This window comes from Rhinolophus ferrumequinum, chromosome 17 (assembly GCF_004115265.2).
Source record: "Rhinolophus ferrumequinum isolate MPI-CBG mRhiFer1 chromosome 17, mRhiFer1_v1.p, whole genome shotgun sequence".
NCBI lineage: Eukaryota > Metazoa > Chordata > Mammalia > Chiroptera > Rhinolophidae > Rhinolophus > Rhinolophus ferrumequinum.
The window spans coordinates 36,122,043-36,145,203 of NC_046300.1; the positions used below are offsets into that span (position 1 = coordinate 36,122,043).

The following is a 23,161-nucleotide window of genomic DNA, read 5'->3' on the forward strand; positions in this document are numbered from 1 at the left end:
TAAGATTTATGTAATTTTGTGGGTTTCAAAAAAGCTTTGAAAATACTTAGCATACTGCTATTTAAAAAATAAATGTTCTATAAGGTAATAATGGTAAGACAGAGAGAAGTCTTCAAATAATACCAAATTTGCCTTAAAAAAATCTAAGAATACAATTGCATTAAAAATAAAATGTATTCTAATACCTTCAATGATTTTAACAATTCAAAGAATGGAATTTAAAGTAAATTACTGAAATATTTCTATATTTGTGAATATCTGGGCAATTCAAGTTAAAGACTGTCGTCAGGTCATTCAATATAAAAATTCCAGTAAGATACACTCCTACCCTTGATTATTTTCAGGATTACTTATTTAGGATTCAATAACATGGGATTCCCTTGGAAGTCAGAGCCTTTTTTAATAGAAACATATTTTTAGACACAATATTCTAGCACCCAACAAATCCATTCACTTTGCTGTGATATACCCTAAAGAAATCAAAAGAAAGCTTATTCAGCTTTCATATATTAAGAGAAACAAGGAATCTCTTTTGACTCCAAGCTAGAAAAAGACTGTAATTAGCTTCTTGAGATAATCTCTGAAAATTTTATATGTACCAGGTTGTCAATCTTGGTTTAAGAGAGAATTACAACTAAGTAAGAAGGGTTTTCACACATGGGCTCCTGTGTCAAGTTTCATCATGGCCATTAAGTGGACAGTTATTCAGCTGAATCATCTTAGATTTCCACATTACAAATCTTGTCTAGTAATAGGACAAGCATACCTACTATCAAAGCCTGGAACAGAGTAACTTACCCTGTCATGAAGAGTCCAACCAACATATTTTAGGTAACTGTCATTTAGGAAGGCATCACTATACATTTTCATCCATACTCCAATTTCTTCAATACAAATGGCTCTAATCTCAGCAATAGCATCACTACAAGAGGGCGAAAATAAGGACACAATCTCTGATTAATATGAAGAGCTAGAATGTACTTCATACTCATTTTCAGCAAACAATAAATATTTACACATTATTCCTAACACTGTATTTATATCTGTACTCTCAAAGGCCTCTAACTTGAATATCTTCTGTTTTTTATATGGTTTCTGTGGAATAAAAACTACCAATACCAAACACAAAAATAACGCTTCTGGAAATCATCTTATTTTGACTCAATTGCTTTACATTCACTGGACTAGGAAATGGCATGTGGAGCTTTCTGAAAGCCTCACAACTATAATGGCGTCAACAAACATGTTACATCTTCTCGGGGAACCATAATATCAACATTCAAATAAAGAATTATGTAGAACTTGAAGCAAGTATTATTTTAAAAAGTATGATAGTTTGCAAAACCCAAAACCTTGATGTAATTGCACAGGGCAGAACAATAGTTCACATTTAGTCACAATAGGAACAATCTTGATAACTACACTGTGAAATGGTGGTAGAACAAACTCCAAAAGTAAGGTTTCTGGCTCTGTGCCCAGATGGCTTTGCACCTCACTTTAAGCATCCAATAAAATTGTCATGATATTTTCCTACTCTCAAACCTGTGAACCATGAGCAAATACAATGTTAATATTTTTACCTTATCTTTCAGTAGGTTACTAGCTCTAGCATTTAAAAAAAAATCATATTAAATATAATAAAGTGAATCCTTAACTTTCATTTGTAGATTGGTCATCAAGGTTTCTGCTTTGCCATACATGAATAATTTAAAATGTTTGGTACTATTTAATTCTCCAATTAGTACAAGGCAATCATCAATTAATCTAACAGTAATTTAACTGGACTTTTAATGTCAATCAAGCAACTTCACTTAAGTTGCTCTTTTATCACAAAATGGGTGCTAGCATTCTAAAATTACATTCTCTGCTACAATAAATCTCGTTTCTTTTAAGTCCCTGTCATAGCTGAAAGATAAAAAGGTGAGAAACTTTCTCTTTCAAAGCCATACTACCTACTACAATCTTTAGCTTTCCTACTTTGTTTGTTTGTTTATATATCTCTTTCTCATGGAGAGATTCTACAGCATTGAGGCTAATGGTCCTGGAGCTCTGGAGCAAGACATTCTGATTTCAAATGCTGACTCTGTTATTTACTAGCTATGTGGCTTTAGACAAGTTATATCCCTTTTTCTTAGATTTACACATCTGTAAAATACAGATAATAACTATACCTAGAGCTCACAAGGTTACTGTTAAGAATGAAATCACTTCATAAAAGTAAAAGACTTAGAAATGTGCCTAGCACCTAGTTAATCTACCACAAACATCTACTATTAAAATCTTCAAAGTACCATCAATCTAGTCAATTACAGACAATAGAGGATAAAACGAAGCTTTAAAAAAATAAAAACATTAAAAGAAAAAGAGAGGAAGAAGACAACTTGCTAGTGCAACACGGAAATGAACTCACAGCATAAACAGGAATAATTTGTGACAACAAAAACATGAAAAGGGAGGGGTAAAGGTCTAAATTTGCAAAGGCAAATGGAGATAAGATTAATGCTGAAAAAAAAGGACTACTGTTTATATGAAATTTCTTTTATATAAACTTAATGGTAACCATTCAAAAAATAATCCAGATCTAAGATAACATAAAAAAAGAGGAAACACAGGAAAAAAATTATACAACCAAACTAAAATAACAGACAGAAACACAAAGGCAAAGAAATAATGGAGACACCGAGCTATCAAAAACAAAAGATAAAATAACTATAGCAAATCCTCATATATCAATAATCACCCTAAATGTAAATGGACTGAACTCACCAATAAAAAGGCATTGAGTAGCAGATTAGATCAAAAGAAAAAAAAAGAAACCACCATATGCTGCCTTCAGGAGACACATCTCAGCTGCAACGATAAATATATGAGGTGTGATCCAAAAATAAAGTGAATATTTAAACTAAAAATTTATTACTATAAAAGACACATTGCCATTAATACCCCTCAAAATACACCCCCTCACTTCAAACACACTATCTCATCATTCTTGCTACTTTCTGAAGCAGTTCTGAAGTCCTCTTTCGTGAGTGTCTTTAATAGTTGTGCAATCGTGGCTGCGCTGACGTCCTGAATCATTTTAAATTTGGGGAAGAGCCAGGAGTTGTACAGTGCCAGATCCAGTAAATAAGGTAGATGACAAAACACTACAGTGTTTTTATTTGACAGAAATTGCTGTACCAGAAGTGATATGTGACATGGAGCCTTTCTGTTGTGATCACAAAATACAGGGAATGCTGCTACTGAGTGCCATCAAATGGAAGGGGAGGGATCTTTGATACAGGAAGCAGCGTGTTGAACCTTAGTAACAGTGTGTGACAAGTTTGAGCTTGTTCAGTGCAGTCAATCGGGTGTGAGTCAATCGGGTTGAGAGATGATGTACTTTAAAGGTTGCCATAAATGATCCTCCATCATGACAACACTCCGTGTCACAGATCGCTTCTGGTATACGGCAGTATCTGTCAAATAAAAACATTACAGGGTGTCCTCATCCACCTTATTCACGGGATCTGGCACCGTGCGACTTCTGGCTCTTCCCCAAAGTAAAAATGATTCAGGACATGGAGGCAGCCATGACAACGCAACTCAAGATGCCTATGAAAGAGGACTTCCACAACTGCTTCAAAAAGTGCTAAGAACGACGGGATAAGTATGTTCGAAGCAAGGGGAGTACGGAGAGGGCTATTAATGGCAATGTATCTTTTACTGTAATAATTTGCTTTTTTGAAAACATTCACCGTATTGTTTGATCACACCTCGTAGACTCAAAGTGAAAGGGCAGAAAATGAAACTCTAAGTAAATGGCATCCAGAGAAAAGCAGGTGTGTCCATTCTTATATCTGATGAAACAGACCTCAAGATGAAAAACGTAACAAGAGACAAAGATGGGTATTTCACAATGATAAAGAGGACAATACCAAGAAGACATTTACACTTATCAATATCTATGTTCCCAATCAGGGAGCACCAAAATATATAGAGCAAGTACTAACAGAACTAAAGGGAGAAACTGACAAAAACACAATATAGTAAGAGACCTAAATACTCCATTGACAGCTATGGCTAGATCATCCAAACAGAAAATTAGTAAGGAAATATCAGCCTTAAAAAAACACTTTAGGGGGCCGGCCCGGTGGCTCAGGTGGTTAGAGCTCCATGCTCCTAACTCTGAAGGCTGTCAGTTTGATTCCCACATGGGCCAGTGGGCTCTCAACCACAAGGTTGCCAGTTCGATTCCTTGAGTCCCACAAGGGATGGTGGGCAGTGCCCCCTGCAACTAAGATTGAACACGGCACCTTGAGCTGAGCTGCCGCTAAGCTCCCGGCTGGCTCAATTGGTTGGAGCAAGTCCTCTCAACCACAAAGTTGCCGGGTTCAACTCCCGCAAGGGATGGTGGGCTGCGCCCCCTGCAACTAGCAACGGCAACTGGACCTGGAGCTGAGCTGCGCCCTCTACAACTAAGACGGAAAGGACAACAACTTGAAGCTGAACAGCGCCCTCCACAACTAAGACTGAAAGGACAACAACTTGACTTGGAAAAAAGTCCTGGAAGTACACACTGTTCCCCAATAAAGTCCTGTTCCCCTTCCCCAATAAAATCTTCAAAAAAAGAAAAAAAAAAAACCACATTAGACCAAATGGACATAATCAACATTTACAGAGCCTTTCATCCCTGGACACCAGACTACACATTATCTTCTAGTGCACAGGAACATTCCCAAGAATAGATCATTTGTTTGGACACAAAAGTACCTCAACAAATTCAAGAAAATTGAAATCATATCAAGCATATACAACGACCACAATGCTTTAAAATTGAAGATCAAGTGGAAAAGGCAAGCAGGAAAAACCACAAATATGTGGAGATTAAACAACATGCTACTGAAGAACGACTGGGTAAAAAAAAATAAAAAGAGAGATTGAAAGGTACACAGAAACAAAAGAGAATAAAAGTACAACATACGAAAATTATTGGGATGCTATGAAAACAGTAATAAGAGGGAAGTTTATATCATTACAGGCCTATCTCAAGAAACACTAAGAATGCCAAATAAACAATCTAACATTACATCTTAAAAAACTAGAGAAATAACAAATGAAACACAAAGTCAGAGAATGGAGGAAAAAATAAAATTTAAAGCAGAATTAAATAAAATAGAGAACAAAAAAACAATAGAAAAAATTAATGCAACAAAGAGCTGGTTCTTTGGAAATACTTACAAAATTGCAAACCCCTGGCTAGACTCATTAAGGGAAAAAAAGACACAAACATTCAGAAATGAAAGGGAAGAAGTTATGACGGATACCAAAGAAATACAAAGGATCATACAAGAATACTATGAAAGACTATATGCCACCAAATTCAATGATCTAGAAGAAATGGACATATATAACCTTTCTAGACAGAATCATGAAGAACAGGAAAATTTAAATAGATGAATCAACCGTAACGAAACAATCATCCAAAACCTCCCCATGAGCAAAAGTCCAGGACCAGATGGCTTCACTAGTGAATTCTACCAAACCTTCAAAGATAATTTAATACCTGTCCTCAAACTCTTCCAAAAAAACTGAAGAAGTGGTAATATAGCCTAACTCATTTTATGAGGCCAACATTACCCTGATACCAAAACCTGGCAAGGATAACACAAAAACGAAAACTGCAGACCAGTATCTCTGATGAGTACAGATGCAAAAATCCTAAATAAAATACTAGCAAATTGAATACAACAATATATTAAAAAGATTATATATCAGAAAGATTATACATCACGATCAAGTGTGGATCACTCCAGGAGCACAATGATAGATAGTTCAACATACGCAAATCAATCAATGCAATACACCACATAAACATAATAAAAGATAAAAATCATATGATCAGGTGAATAGATGCAGAAAAAGCATCTGACAAAATACAACATTCATTTATAATGAAAACACTTAAAAAAATGAGTATAGAAGGAAAGTACCTCAACATAATAAAGGCCATATATAACAAACTGTGAGCTAATATCATACCTAATGGTGAAAAATTGAAAGCTTTTCCACTAAAATCAGGAAAAAGACAAGGATGCTCCTCTGACCACTGTTATTCAACACAGTATAGGAAGTCCTAGCTAGAGTAATCAGGCAAGAGAAAGAAAGGCATCCAAATTGGGAATCAAGTTAAATTGTCACTTTTTTGGAGACATGATTCTTTATAAAGAAAACCCTAAAGACTCCACCAAAAACCTATTATAAACAATTTAAAAAATACAGGAAAATTGCAGGATACAAAATCAATGTACAAAAATCCACTGCATTCCTATATACTAACAATGAAATTTCCGAAAAAGAAATGAAAAAAGCAAACAAAACAAATCAATTCCTGTAACAACTGCAACAAAAAGAATACCCAGGAATAAACTTAACAGAGGCCTATACACCAAAACTATAAGATATTATTAAAAGCAATTGAAGAACACACAAAGAAATGGAAAGATATTCCGTGTTCATGGATTGTAAGAATCAACATAGTTAAAGTGGCCATATTACCTAAAGCAATACACAAATTTAATAAAATCCCCCTCAAAATCCCAATGGCATTTTTTAAAGAATTAGAACAAAAATCATCAGATTTGTATGAAATCACAAAAGACCCCAAAGCAATCCTGGGAAAGAAAACAAGGCCAAAGGTATCACGCTCCCTGACTTCAATGTATACTTACTACAAAGTGACAATAATCATAACAGCATAGTATTGGCAGAAAACAGACACACAGAACAATGGAATAGGATTGAAAAGCCCAAAATAAACCCACATACATATGGGCAAATAATTTTAGAAAAAGGAGCCAAAAACATACAATGGAGAATAGAAACCCTCTTCAATAAATGGTGCTGGGAAAATTGTAAAGCCACATGTGAAAGAATGCAACTAGACTGCTATGTCACCATTTACCCAAATTAACTCAAAATGGATCAAAAACCTAAACATAAGACCTGAAACAACAGACTACATAGAAGAAAGCATAGTTACTAAACGTATGGACCTTGGTCTGATAGAGGGTTTTATGAATTTGACTTCAAAGGCAAGGGAAGTAGAAGCAAAAAATAAATGGATGGAACTATATCCAACTAAAAAGCTTCTGCACAGCAAAAGAAACCATCAACAAAACAAAGAGGTAACCAACTAAATGGAAGAAGATATTTGCAAACAACACCTTTGCTAAGGAGCTAATATCCAAAGTATATAAAGAACTCATACAACTAAACAAGAAAAAACAAACAATCCAATTAAAAAATGGACAGAGGATCTAAACAGACACTTCTCCAAGAAGACACACAAACGGCCAACAGATATATGAAAATATGCTCAACTTCACTTCACTAGCTATTAGGGAAGTGCAAATCAAAACTACAATGAGATACCACCTCACACCTATTAGAATGGCTATCATAAACAAGACAGATCATAACAAGTAATGGAGAAACTGTTGAGAAAAAGGAACCTTCATACACTGATGGTGGGAATGTAAACTGGTACAACCACTATGGAAAACAGAATGGAGGTTCTTCAAAAATTAAGAATAGAGTTACATATGGCCCAGCAATCCCTCTTCTGGGTATCTACCCCAAAAATCTGACAACATTTATCCGTAAAGATATATGTCCCCTGATGTTTACTGCAGCATTATTCAGTGGCCAAGACATGGGAACAACCAAAGTGTCCTTTGATAGATGACTGGCTAAAGATGTGGGACATATACACAATGGAATATTACTTGGCCATAAGAAAGATAAAATACTTACATTTGTGACAACATAAATGGGTCTTGAGATTATCATGCTAAGCCAAGAAGTCACAGAAAAAGTTGAGAACCACATAATTTCACTCACCTATGGGATATAAAACTGAACGCAACAAATGAAGAATACAACAAGCAAAGCTCATAGAGAGAACAGTTTAATGGTTCCCAGAGAGTAAGGGGTGGGGGATAGAAAAGGGTAAAGGGGGTCAAATACATGGTGACAAAAGTAGATCTGACTTAGAGTGGTGAACACACAATATATAGATGATGTATTATAGAAAATATACATGAAACCTATATAATTTTATTAACCAATCTCACCTCAATAAATTTAATTTAAAAAGTAGCTTCACTACAAACGTGAAAAGCTATTTCTAGACCTTTATGTCACCGAACATGAATGGGTCAAGGGCATTTCTGTTTTTCTAAATATGGAAAATTTCAGATATAAAAAAGTTATGGAGGACAATATAATGAATATGTATATCCAATGCTCAGTTAAAAAAATATTACAGTTGAAACTTCTTACATACCTCTTACTGATGCATCTCCCTTCCCAAGAATGACTATCTTTCACTCAAAGACTATCATTCCCATCTGTATCTTTATATTTTTAACTTCCTATATATTGTTTTGTATAACTAATATCCTGTAGGCACCCTCTCCAATTTGCTTTCTTCACAAATATGTTTTGTGACTTATACATACTGGTTCACATTGCTCTAGCTTCAATATATTTATTTTAACTGATGTTCAATGTTCCTTTCTATTAAGTATATTACAAATTATTTATACATTCTCTCATTGGCAGACATTTAGGTTGTTTCCAAGTTTTTGCTTTTATTAACAATGAATGCCACAAACATTCTTGTACATATAGTCTCCTTCTGCACATATATGCAAGTTTCCCTAAGGTAGTGTTTTTTTAAATAACACATCATTACCTACATTATGAAATAAATTTAGTGAGTGGCAACAAAAACATAAAAGTATTTAAGAAAGAAAATACTAAAATACTTTACATGTGGCAAGGCAAGTTAAGTAGTTTTCATTGGAATACTGTGTGCCTGATGTAGGGCATGGAAAACTAAGTCTGTAAGACAATATTTTTATACCTAGAAGTGAAATTACTACGTGAAAAGAAATACTCATCTTTAGCTTTAACCAATTTCTACATAAATTAGTGCTTCACACATCCTTGCCTGTCACTTGGTATTCTACTATTTATTATAAATTTCCATCTCTGTGAACTGCTAGTTCATATACTTTTTCTTCTACTGGGCTGTTCAAATAAAAACAACAGCAGCATAAATAAAACAGCCCCCCTCCAAAACACAACCACAACACACTCAAATCATAGCATTTTCTCTCTCTCAGTCCTACACCAAGTACTCATCTCCCAGAAATCCATTGAACTTATTCTCTGTGGCACCCCTGTAAAAATTAATCTAAAAACATAAATCACACAAAACTAGGCTATGTTTTTATTACACAACCTCAAGGAAGCACATTGAGGACAAGACAAATAGGTGTAGTACACTAATTAAAACTACAGTGACAACTAAGTATGGTAACTTCATATATACACAGCTTAATCATTTTTCCATTCATTAATACTACCACTGACATTAAGATTATGTGTGGCTAATTCCCAAGGCTAAAGAAATAGAAAGGCTTAGCTTTATTTCACTAGGGAAACCTTGCTCAAAATCTTTTTTTATAACTATCTCTAAATCTAAGCCTAATTTCTAATGCCCTTTTGTCTCGCCTACTAGACTCCTAAAAGCTTACATTCATGGGACACACCTCCTTTCTGTATGCACTGCTAACATGTTTTGTTTTGTTTCCTCATAAAAATTGTGTTTATTGTCTGTATCACTGTAATATATTGTTCCTTTTTTTTTTTCAATAATGTCAGGTACACAAAACAATGTAATACTTAGACATTTATCCTTTATGTACCTCACACTGCTAACAAGTTGATACTGCTTTGTCTTCCTGGAATCCCAGTCCTTGTCTACCTCAGATAACAATCTGACTCCTCCTACCCTTAACTTTAAAATCCTACCCTTAAATTTAAAATATCCTCATCTTACACCCTCCTCCCCCCGACCTTCTGGTATCCACTAAACTATTGTCTATCTCTATGAGTTTTTGTTTCTTTGTCTTGTTCCTTTGTTGTTTTCAGTTTTATATTACACATATCAGTGCAATCATATGGTTCTCAACTTTTTCTGACTTAGTTCGCTTAGCATAATAATCTCAAGATCCATCCATGTTGTTGCAAATGGCACTATTTCATCATTTCTTATGGCAGAATAGCATTCCATTGTGTATATATACCACCTCTTCTTTATCCAATCACCCCAATAAACTTTAATTTAAAAGAAAAAATTCAAATATCCTTTCCAGACTTACAACTTAACTATGTATGGTTAGATAGCCCATTCTGCTACTACTGAAAGTCCCTACCTGACTGGTCTCCTATTTGGGTTCTGGAGTCACAATCCATTCTGCCTGCTGATACTACCCTGCTAGATTAATCATTTTCTACATATAATTATATTATGTAATCATACACTATAGTAAAATTAGAATTCCTTTGTGGTAGTTTTAAAACGTCCACAAATTATTTGATGAAAATAAATTCCTCTTTTCTAGAATGTAGGTGTACTTAGTAAGTTGCTTCTAACAAATGTCATGTGGTGGAAATAATGAAGTTTGATTCCTGAGCCTAGATAAAAAAGTCTTTGTGATTTCTACTTTGTTCTCTATCTTAGTGTTTCCTCACTATCTCTGAGGAAAGCCAACTGCCATGTCTTGAAAACACTCTAACTAAAGAATTCCACCTGGTGAGTAACTGAGGTCTTCTGCCATCAGCTATGTAAGTAAGCATTAGTAGAAGCAGATACTCCTATCCCAGTCAAGTCTTCAAATGAGTGCAACCTCAACCAAAGTCTTGAGTGCAGTTTGATGAGAGAACTTAAGCCAGAACCACTTAGCTAGGCAGCTCCCAGATTCTTGATCCTAGAAACTATGACAGAATGAATGTTTGTTGTTTTACATTGCCAAGTTTTGGGGTATTAGTTATGTGGCAAAAGATAACTGTTGTTATTAGTTTTTATTATTTTAAAGGTTTTTACCAATCTAGCTATAACCAATCTTCTAGTCTAGTCCATAGATGAGTTCTTTAATCCAAATAGCTCAAACTCATCGGCATCTCTATGTCCACAATGCATTTGTTCCACTCTGGTTACGTTCACTGATTATTCTTTTGAACTCCAGTGAGGTCTTAGTTCTTCCATGATTCCTGTCACATCCTCTTATTACCCGATATATAGCTTTGTTGACCTGTAGGAACTATCATTCTATTTAAGTAGATCAAGCATAAAATAAAAATGCAGTATACTTCTAAATGTTCCCTGGTTTGATTACAATACAACTTTTGAAATACAGATATTTTTCTCATGCAATCCTTGAATTTCATATTAAATTCCTTTTTAACATATTAATCTCTACTTCTAATTGCCTCACTCCATTTAGAAAGATAATATTTAGCTGCCAAGTGTCTGGGAGTTTCCAAAGCAAAGACTAAAGTGGAGGGCAAAAAGTAAGACAAGAGTAAAGGCATAAGATAACTGGAAAATGGACTAACTTTCATGCATTCTGGTATTGGAGTGGAATGCACAACTAAAAATGAAGTCAAGATATACTTCACTTGCAAACCCAAAGAAAAATAAAGCTAGAAAATAATTATTCTGGAGCAATTAATCCTTTGTTGTAACTCCATTTTACAGCATAAAAGAATGATTATGTTCATTTTTATGAAAAAAAAAGTATCTAATTTACTGATGATCCTCACCGTTAGTGTGTCTTTTTTGGGAGACATGACCCATTAATATAATATCTGGACTGAAGTTTTCCTTTTTGGATTCCTTTCATGGCATATGGAATTCAAATATTTTCTGCTTACAACAAATGAAATTTAACTTTAATGAATTTTAATTAAAAATGTTTCATGTACTACCCTTATAGGTATTCTCCTAGTAAGGAAGTGACTAAATTAAAATGACTATAATACAAATTCAGAGAATAGCTCTGGCTAATATGGCTGTTTGCCACTTACAATTATCTCTCATGTACAAGGAATCTCACGAGAGCTCCTGAGTAAAAAATAATTACAAGATTCGAAAAGATCCATTATCTAAACTGTAGTACACAATAAATTCATGTTTCAGCCAATTTGTCACTAACATTTGACTAAAAAAAAAAATTTTACATCTTCTAAATAGAACTACAGACTTTTTTTCAAAAATAGCCTATAGGAGAAAGGAATAGCTGAAGTAGTAATGAAAAGTTATACTGTACCCGTTATTAAACTATAAACGAGAACTTGAGAACAGAGATCATAATTTACAGAAAGATTATCAAAATAAATATCATCTTAATATTAAGTGTTAGTACAGGGAACAAAAAAGCAATTTTATAAAATTTGAGTTCTCTCATTAATAATACTTCTTCCCAATACTTCCCTCTTCTTTGCAATTCCTATGTAAAGGTGTTAGGTATTTAGCACTTAGCTCCCAATCAAGTGAGCTCCCTCAGTATCAAAATTGGTGGTTTTCATAGGCATCCCAACCCTGGTAACTCTACTACATCTTGTGCTCTGTGTTTTAAGATGTTTGAAATGTTTAGTTCCATGCCAGAATGCCATAGGTTTTAACCCAAAGTTCAGCTTTTTATGAATAAATGCTTCTTAATATTTTTCATTGATTTCTAGAAAACTGAAATGATTGTTTTTATCTTTTTAGTTGTTTCTGGGAGATAATTTTCCATTGACTTCACTCTCCCATTGCCTCACCTCATTTGATGAAAGATGTTTTCTCTTGGTATGGAATTCTAGGTTGAACATTTTTGTTTTTTTCACTACTTAAAAAAATGGATCCATTATCTCTGGTTTGTCTTATTTCCAACTAGAAAGAGATCTGCTGTCTTTCTTATCTTGTATCCTTTGTAGTTAATTCATCTTTTTTGCTCTGGCTGCAATTAAGATTCAGAAAAAAGAGCAGGAGGGAACACTTCTACATAGGTTTTCTTTGTGGCTAGTAACCGAGTATTACCATTATAAAAGTAAACACAAAACTCCTTAATAAAATATCAGCAAACTGAATCCAGTAGCATATAAAAGGATTATATACCATAAGCACATGGAATTTTCCCCAGAATGCAGGAGTGGTCTAACATCTGAAATCAATGAATATAATAACTATATTAATAAACGGAAAAGTCTATATTATCATCTCAATCGAAACAAAAAAATAAGCAAAATCAAACAATCAATCACGACAAAAACAAATTAGGCTACAAGGGAATTCCCTTGTCTGACTTAAAGGTAGCAACCATAAACTTACACCTAACGATATCATACTTAATCTTAAGACTGATTGTTTCCCCCTTAAATCAGGACAAAGCAAAGCTGTCCACTTTCACCATTTTTATTCACTATTGCATAGAGATTCTAGTCAGTGCAATAGGCAAAATGGAGGGCAGAAATTAGGACATGCATACAAAGCACCAATTAAAATTGTCTTTATTTACATGTCATATAATCCTGTATGTACCAAATCCTAAAGAATCTACATAACCTACCTCCCCAAAAAGCAAAAACCCAAAGCAATGAATTATTTTGTAATTTTACAAGAATTAAAAAAACTGTATCTTTATAAATTAGTAAGGGAAATCTAGAAGTTAAGAAAACAATTTCATTAACTGTTTAATTAAACAGCATAAAAACACTTAGAAATAAACTGAACAAAAGTAGTATAAGACTCGTATACTGAAAATCACAAAAACTGCTAAGAGAAATCAAGGAAATCTAATAAATTGAGATACAATGTATATTCATAGGTTGGAAGACTTAATACTGTTTAGAGGGCAATTCTCTACAAACTGGTCTACAGATTCAGTATTCTCTAACAAAATTCAAGCAAGCTTTTGTATAAAAATTGACAAGCTCATCCTTAAATTTATAGGGAAATGTATAGGACCTAGAACAATAACAACAGTTTTGAAAAAAAAAGAACTCAACACTACCCAATATTAAAAAATAAAATCAAAGACCAATACTGTATGTTCTCCTTATATATGGAATCTAAAATAGTCAACTCCAAGTAGAGTTTAGAATGTGGCTGCCAGAGGCTGAGGGTGAGAAAAAAATTGGTCAAACAGCATCAACTTTCCAGTTATAAGATGAATAAAGTCTGGGGTTCTAATGTACAGTATGGTGACTATAGAAAACAATCTCGTATTACATACTTGAAGGTTACTATGAGAGTAAATCTTAAGTTCCTATCACCATAATGCAAAAAAAACCAAAGGTAATCATGTGATGGAAGTGTTAACAAACCTTATTGTAATCATTTCACAATCATGATATGTGTATCAAATCATGTCGTACACCTTAAACTTACATATGCTGCATGTCAACTAAATCTCAATAAAGCTAAAAAAAAAAAAAAGAGAAAATCCTTACTCTAAAACTAATGTAATCAATATAGTTGATATGGGTATAAGGACAGATTAAAAGATCCAGAAATAAAAATCTTGCATTTATGTCATTTGATTTTCAAGACCACCACCAAGCAAATTCAATTGGAGATAGGATAGTCATTCAACAAATGGTACTTAAACAAATGAATATCCACATGCAAAAAGTGGACATTATACCCTTATTATACCATATAAAAAAATTAACTTTAAATATGCTTCATATATCTTAATTGAAAAGACTGAATCATAAGACTTCTAAAATAAAAAAAAAAAGAAGAAAATTTGGAATTACTCAAAATATTCACAATCAAAAGCATGACCACAGAAGAAAAACTGAGAAGAATGATTTCATTCAAATTGAAAACGTTTGCTCTTCAAAAGGAAATGAAGAGAGGAGGAGGATTCCCTGTCAAGATAGCAGACTAGGTAAATACTGTACTGGCCTCCTCCCACGACCACATCAAAATTACAATTAAATTTATAGAACCCCACCCTTTGAGAACCACCAGAACAGAACTCTTATAACTGAGAATATAAAGAGGAAGTCACAACAAGAACTGGTAGGAGCAGAGACGTGAAAACAAACATGATCCAATACCCGCAGGTGGTGGTTAAGAACTGGTATCATGGCAGTGGAGGGTCCCCCCTGAGAAGCCCTCACAACATCTGGCTTTAATAAAACCAGTGGGGATTCCGACTAGGTGAGATAGAGGGCTGATGAAGAACCAGAAGTCTTCTTAAGAGCCAAGCACAGACTCACTCATTCACAAACACTTGCCCTAAAAAACCAGTGAAGGGAAAGCAGCTCAAAAAGTGCCAGAAACATACAGGGAGAACTAATTGAAGTGGCTATAGGTGAGGGTTTGAAGGGGAAGCTTGTCCTAGAACACTAGAGCCAGCAGTGCCATTGTTCCTTAGTAGAGTCCTCCCTGCCATCAAGCATGCAAATGCAAGCAGGCACCAAATCTGAGTCTCCATCAACCTGGCTAACACCGCTCTCCCCACCCACAACTGTGATGATTCCCTTGAGACCCTGCCCCACCCAACTCGTGCACCAACATGAACTTCTTTTTACCAGCTTTTCCTCACAAGTGGGTGGCGTCAGCTTATGCTGTGAACTTTCCTAAAAGCTCTCAATGTTCCACAAACACAAAGCAAACAGCAACTGGCCACAGTATACACCCTGTACCTCTTGCTTAGCAGCCCAAGCATGGCACTAGCAGCAGCCGACCTAGGTTCACAGAAGAGTCTCTCCAAGAGGCCTCCAAGCCCACCACAGAGAGCAACTAACTGAAAATTACTTGTAGCTTCTACCAGGTGGCCTGGGCCAGGCACAGGCAGTGGCTGAACTTGGCCTGCACCACAACTCCTCCCAACTGGCCCAAGAACCAAAACTGCTAGTGACCGGCTTCAGACTATAGCAGAGCACTGCCCAATTAGTTCCACAAATGATATACCCAAAGGGTGGACTCGGCAGGGAACAAAGCCCCGCTAAAGTGAATCCTGCTCGGTGCAGTCAGCCCATGCACAACAATTCATCCACTATAATCAGGGCCAGTCTTAACAGGAAGCCAACCCCACCGACTAATGTACCAACAGCACTCAAGACGCAACTATAACAGGAGGGCACACACAACCCACAGAATGGACGACAACCTTGGAACACCTGGCTCAGGTGACCAGGGAGACTGTGCCACTGGGCCCCACAGGACACCTACTACATAAGGCCACTCTGCCAAGACTGGAAGGTGTACCAGATCTACCTAATATATAAAAATAAAAATAAAAACTACAAGGAAGCAGCCAAAATAATGAGACAAAGAAACATGTGTCAAATGAAAACCCAGGACAAAACTCCAGAAAAAGAACTAAACAAAATGGAAGCAAACAATCTACCAGATACAGAGTTCAAAACACTGGTTATAAGAATGCTCAATGAACTTAGGGGAAGAATAGATGAACTCAGTGACAACTTACACAAAGAGATAAAAACCATAAGAAAAAACCAGTCAGAAATGAAGAATGCAATACCTGAAATGAAGACTAATTAGATAAGAATCAACATCAGGTTATATGAAGCCGAGGAACAAATCAGTGATTTGGAAGACAAGGTAACAGAAATCACCCAATCAGAATAGCAAAAAGAAAAAAGAAACAAAAAAATTGAGGGTAATTTAGAAAACCTCTGGGACATCAAATAACAACATGTGCATCATAGGGATACCAGAAGTAGACAGACAGCAAGGGATTGAAAACCTTTTTGAGAGGTGGCCAGATGGCTCAGTTGGTTAGAGCGCATGCTCTTAACAACAGCGTTGCCGGTTTTATTCCCACATGGGCCAGTGAGTTGCGCCCTCCACAACTAGATTGAAGACAACAAGCTGCCACTGAGCTGCCAGAGGGGTGGCTGGATGGCTCAGGTGGTCAGAGTGCGAGCTCTTAGCCACAAGGTTACCAGTTCAATTCCCACATTGGATGGTGGGTTGCGCTCCCTGCAACTAAAGACTGAAAACGGTGACTGGACTTGGAGCTGATGGACCCTTGAAAAGCTCACTGTTCCCCAACATTCCCCAATAAAAAAAAAAAGAAAAAAAAAAAAGAAAACCTATTTGAAGAAATAATAACTGAAAACTTCTATAACCTGGCAAAGGAAATACACATGCAAATGAAAACCCCCCCGCCCCGCCCCCCCCCCCGAAACCACAACAATCCCCAATCCGTGGGACACAGTTAAAGCAATTCTAAGACAGAAATTCATAGCAATACATGACTACATCAAGAAAACAAGAAAAATCTCAAATAAACTATCTAATTTTACACCTAAAGGAACTAGAAAAAGAACGGAGGAAAACAGAGCACAAAGTGAGTAGAAGGAAGAAAATAATAAAAATCAGAGCAGAAATGAGATAGTCTTAAATAAAATACAAAAGATGAATGAAACCAAGAGCTGGTTCTTTGAAAAGATAAAACACAATTGATAAACCTTTAACCATACGAGAGAGAGAGAGAGAGAGAGAGAGAGAGAGAGAGAGGAGAGAGAGAGAGACTAAATAAAACCCAAAATGAAAGAGAAGTGACAACTGACACCACAGAAATATAAAGGATTCTAAGAAAATACTATGAACAATTATATGTCAACAAATTGGACAACCTTGAAGATATTGATAAGTTACTAGAAACATACAGTTTTCTAAGACTGAATCAAGAAGAAACAGAAAATCTGAACAGACCGATAACTACTAATGAAATCGAGTCAGTACTCAAAAAAATCCTAACAAACAAAAGTCCTAGACCGGATGGCTTCACAGGTGCATTTTACCAAATGTTCAAATAGGAATAAATACCTCTGCTTCTCAAACTATTCGAAAAAAACTGAAGAGGAGGGAAGGATTCCAAGCTCATTATATGGGCCAGCATCACCAGGATTCCAAAACCAAAGACATTATAAAAAAAGAAAATTTTAGGCCAATATCCCTAATGAACACAGATGCAAAAATCCTAAACAAAATACTACCGAAGTGAATTCACCAATACATTAAAAAGATCATACATCATGATCAAGAGAGATTTATTCCTGGGATACAAAGTCAGTTCAATATCTGCAAATCAATTAATGTGATACTCACATAAACAAAATGAAGGATAAAAATGGTATGATCATATCAATAGATGCAGAAAAAAAGTCTGACAAAATCCAGCATCCATTTATGATAAAGACTTTCAGCAAAGTGGGAATAGAGGAACTATATCTCAACATAATAAAGGCCATATATGACAAAACGGCAACTAACATCATACTCAACGGGGAAAAGCTAAAAACATTTTCCTTAAGATCAGGAACAAGACAAGGATGTCAACTTTCACCACTTTCATTCAATCTAGTATGGGAAGTCCTAGCCACAGCAATCAGACCAAAAAAAAGGGCATACAAATTGGAAAGGAAGAAGTAAAACTGTCATTATTTGCAGATGACATGATACTGCACATAGAAAACCCTAAAGATTCCACCAAAAATCCATTAGAATTGATAAATGAATTCAGTAAAATAGCAGTATACAAAATTGAATTTCAGTAATCAGTTGCATTTTTATATACCAATAATGAATGATCAGAATGAAAACCAAGAAAACAATTCCATTTACAATTACATAAAAAAAAGAAAACTTAGGAATAAATTTAACCAAGGAGATAAAAGACGTGTACTCTGAAAACTGTACAACAGTGAAGAAAAAATTGAAGAAGATATAAATACCGTGCTCATGGACAGGAGAATTAGCATCATTAAAATGTCCGTACTACCTATAGCAATCTATAGAGTCAATGCAATCCCTATCAAAATACCAATAGCATGTTTCACAGAAGTAGAAAAAATAATGAAAAATTTATATGGGACCACAAAAGACCCTGAATAGCCAAAGCAGTCTTGAGAAAGAAGAACAAAGTTGGAGATATCATACTACTTGGTATCAAACTATACAAGGTTATAGCAATAAAAAGAGAATGGCACTGGCATAAAAAGACATATAGATCAATGGAACATAGAGAGCCCAAAACAAACCCACGCCTATGTGGTCAATTAATCTATGATAAAAGAGGCAAGAATATACAATGGAGCAAACACAGGCTCTTTATTTAACGAATGGGGTTGGGAAAACTGGGTACATGCCAAAAAAAAAAACAAAAAAAAACACCTTTTTTAACGATATAGAGGTATAAACTCAAAATGGATTAAAGCTTAAATGTAAGACCTGAAGTCATAAAACTCCTAGAAAAAACAGAGACAGTAAACTCTCAATCACTGCTCTTAGTAATATTTTTTGGGATATTTCTCATCGGGCAAGAGAAAAAAAAGAAAAAATAAACAAATGGGACTACTTCAAACTAAAACAGTTTTGCACAGCAAAGGAAACCATTCACAAAACAAAAAGACAAACCACTGAATGGAAGAAGCTATTCGACAATGATATATCCAATAAGAGGTTAATATCCAAAACATATAAAGAACTCATACAGCTCAACACCAAAACAAAGCAAACAATCCGATTCAAAACTGGGCTGAATTTTTAAATCTGAATAGATATTTCTTCAAAGAGGACATACAGATGGTCAATAGACATGAAAAAATGCTCAAAGTCACTAATCATCAAAGAAATACAAATGAAAACTACAATGACTATTACCTCACACCTGTCAGATGGCCATCATCAATAAATCAACAAACTGTTGGTGAGGATGTGGAGAAAAAGGAACCCTCGTGCACTGTTGTGGGGATCACAAATTGGTGCAACCACTATGGAAAACAGTATGGAGGTTCCTCAAATAGTTAAAAATACAACTACTATATGACCCAATAATTCCACGTGTTGGTATTTATCCAAAGAAATCCAAATCACTAATTCAAAAAGATATATGCAACCCTATGGTCATTGCAGCATTATTTGTAATAGCCAAAATATTGAAGTGTCCATAGATAGAGGACTGGATAAAGCAGATGTAGTACTTATGTACAATTGAGTATTATTTGGCCATAAAAAAAAAAAAATCTTACCATTTGTGACATGGGTGGAGCTACAGGGTATTATGCTAAGTTAAAAAAGTCAGAGAAAGACAAATACCATTTGATTTTAGTTATATATGGAATCTAAAGAACAAAAGAAATGAACGAACACAACAGAAACAGACTCACAGATAGAGAACTAATGGTTGCCAGATGCAAGGGGTGGGGGTCGGGGAGCTGTGTAACAAAGGTGAAGGGATTAAGTACAAACTGGCAGTTACAAAATAGTCACAGGCATGTTAAGTACAGCATAGAGAATATAGCCAATAATATTGCCATAACTACGTATGATGTGAGGTGAGTACTAGCCATATTGGGGGGATCACTTTCTCAGTTACATAAATGGCTAACCACTATATAGAACACCTGAAACTAACATAATATTCAATGTCAACCATAATTGTGGGGAAAAAATTTTAAAAAGAAGAAAATGAAAAGAAAGCCATATGCTGGGAAAAAATAATAACTGCGTATCATTTATGTAGTAATGGACTTGTATCAAAAATACTTCTCAATAATTGTCAGACTAAACAGAAAATCAGTAAGGATAGAAGAGACTTGAGGAACACTATAAGCCAATGTTGACCTAACTGACAGAAAAACAAAAGCACAATACACATTCTTTTTCAGAGCAAATAAAACATTTACCAAGATAGGCCATACTGCAGTCGATAAAACAAATCTCAATAAACTTAAAAGCATCCAAATCATACCAAGTATGTTCTCCGACTACAATAGAATTATTAGAAATCAGTAACAGAAAGTTATCTGGAAAGATCTCAGATATTTGTAAACTAAATACCACATTTCTAAATAACTCATGGGTCAAAGAAACAAATTAAAAGGGAAATTCAAAGGTATTTTGAACTGAATGAAAATGGAAACACAACATATGCAAATTTAGGAGATATAGTTAAAGTAGTGCTAAGAGAGAAATTTATAGTAATAAATTAGTATATTAGAACAAAAGAAAAGCTTCAAACCAACTGCCTCAATTTCCACCATCAGAATCTAAAGAGTAGAGAAAATGAAACTCAAAGTAAGCAGAAGAATAAATATACTAAAGAGCAGTAATCAATGAAATAGAAAAACAGAAAAACAATAGAAGTTCAATGTAAACAAAATCTACTTTTTAAGAAAAAAAATACAACTGATAAGCTCTAGACAAACTGACATGAAAGAGATATACGTGTGTCGGTGTGTGTGTGTGTAACCACCAATATTAGGAACAACTTTCTGCTGATACTTGTTGAATATAATACAATTTAGATGAATGTGTCATTTTCTTGTAAGACATAAACTGACCAGCCTTACAGATATTTAATTTGTAGTTAAAATTAAATAAAGCAAGCACGTAGGCCCCAATAGTATAATTCATGCCTGAAGAAGAAATAATGCCAATTCTATTAAAGTCTTCCAGAAAATTAAAGACAGAATACACAGCAACTCTTTCTACAAAGCCAGCATGACCCGGATACCAAAATCAGTCAGAGATATTCAATTAAATAAAAAGTTAGAGATATATATTCCTCTTGAACATAGATGTAAAAATTTGGGGGCAAATTTCAACAAATCACATCTAACAATATATAAAAAGAATAATGCACCACAATTATGTGGGTTTTATCCCAGTTTTTAGGTTGAGTAAACATTTTAAAATAAACCAATTTAATTCACCACATTGTCTTAAAAAAAACAGCATAATGATCTCAATAGATGCATTTGAAAAGCATTTGACAAAATCCAACATCCATTCCTAATAAGTCTAGAAAACTAGAATAGAAAGGAAACTTCCTTAATCTGATAAAAGGCATCTATAAAAAACTTAGGGGCCTGCTCAGTGGCTCAGGCGGTTAGAGCTCCAAACTCCTAACTCGGAAGGCTGCCGGTTCGATTCCCACATGGGCCAGTGGGCTCTCAACCACAAGGTTGCCAGTTCGATTCCTCGAGTCCCGCAAGGGATGGTGGGCTCTGCCACCTGCAACTAAGACTGAACACGGCACCTTGAGCTGAGCTGCCTCCCAGATGGCTCAGTTGGTTGGAGCGTGGGCTCTCAACCACAAGGTTGCCAGTTTGATTCCCGCAAGGGATGGTGGGCTGTGCCCCCTGCAACTAGCAATGGCAACTGGACCTGGAGCTGAGCTGCGTCCTCCACAACTAAGACTGAAAGAACAACAACTTGAGGCTGAATGGCACCCTCGACAACTAGGATTGAAAGGACAACAACTTGACTTGGGGAAAAAAAAACAAAAACTTACGGTTAACAGTCTTAAAAAGATAAAAGACCCTAATTTTGCTTAGTGAAAGAAACCAGACCAAGACAACAACAAAAATGAGGAGTATGTACTGTATGATTCCATTTCTATAAAGTCCTAGAAAATGTAAACAAATCAGTTGGCAGATTAATGATTGCTTTGGGATGGTGAAGAGGGAGAATGGCAGGAAAGGAAGTGGGGAAGAATTACAATGTGGCATGAGAAAACTTCTGAGGATGATGGATATATTATCTTGTCTGTATTAGGTAGTTCTACAGGTGTATAGATGTCAAAACTCATCAAATGTACACTTAAATGTGCAGTTTATTTTATGTTAATTATACCTCTATCAAGTTGCAATTTAAAAAAAGACTGCATGGCAGGTATTTGGAAATTCTAGTTTTATTCAATAAATTTGTCAATAATTCATTATGTGTGTAGTTTATACAAGAAAGAGGATGTGAAACTCCAATCAGACAATCCATACTCAAAGGTCTTGGCCCTATTCAAAAGATCTTTTTATATTTTGAATTAAATCAAAGTTACTATTTTTAAAAAACGATTCCCTTGTTTTAGCTAACTTTTTAAATTCACTGGCCAATCAAAGTCTCAAATGTATCTAAAAACAGTTGCTTCTATTATCTGTGTCTATCTAAACATATCACCACTAATTAACAGAAGGTAACGAGTATATGTATATGAGTCATTAAGTCCTCTGTGAAATGTGCTCTTGAATAATGTAGTTAACATTTTAAAAGTTCACAGGTTTCAAAGAAACACAAATTCAACTCATTTGCAATGGAGCATGACAAAAATACGTTGGCAATACTCTGCTTCTACTTTCATGTTTATAGTTGAAGGGAAAGAAAAGCAATGTTATAAAGTTGTATTATCTGCATAAGTTCCCTTTTCTCCCATCTTCACAGGTATTTTTAAAAGACTTGGTTAATTTGACCATGGAACAAGATGAGTACCACAGGGCAGGAAGCAAGGCAATTAGTTTTTTC

General features: G+C 35.0%; 1 protein-coding gene across 1 annotated transcript in view; it reads right to left on the reverse strand.

Moving 5' to 3' along the window:
* STAG1 (stromal antigen 1) overlaps window positions 1-23,161 on the reverse strand; it is a 260,872-nt gene that overhangs the window by 117,019 nt on the left and 120,692 nt on the right. Inside the window, 1 exon segment of the mRNA XM_033131991.1 lies at window positions 799-922. Coding sequence (XP_032987882.1) covers window positions 799-922 — 124 coding nt within the window.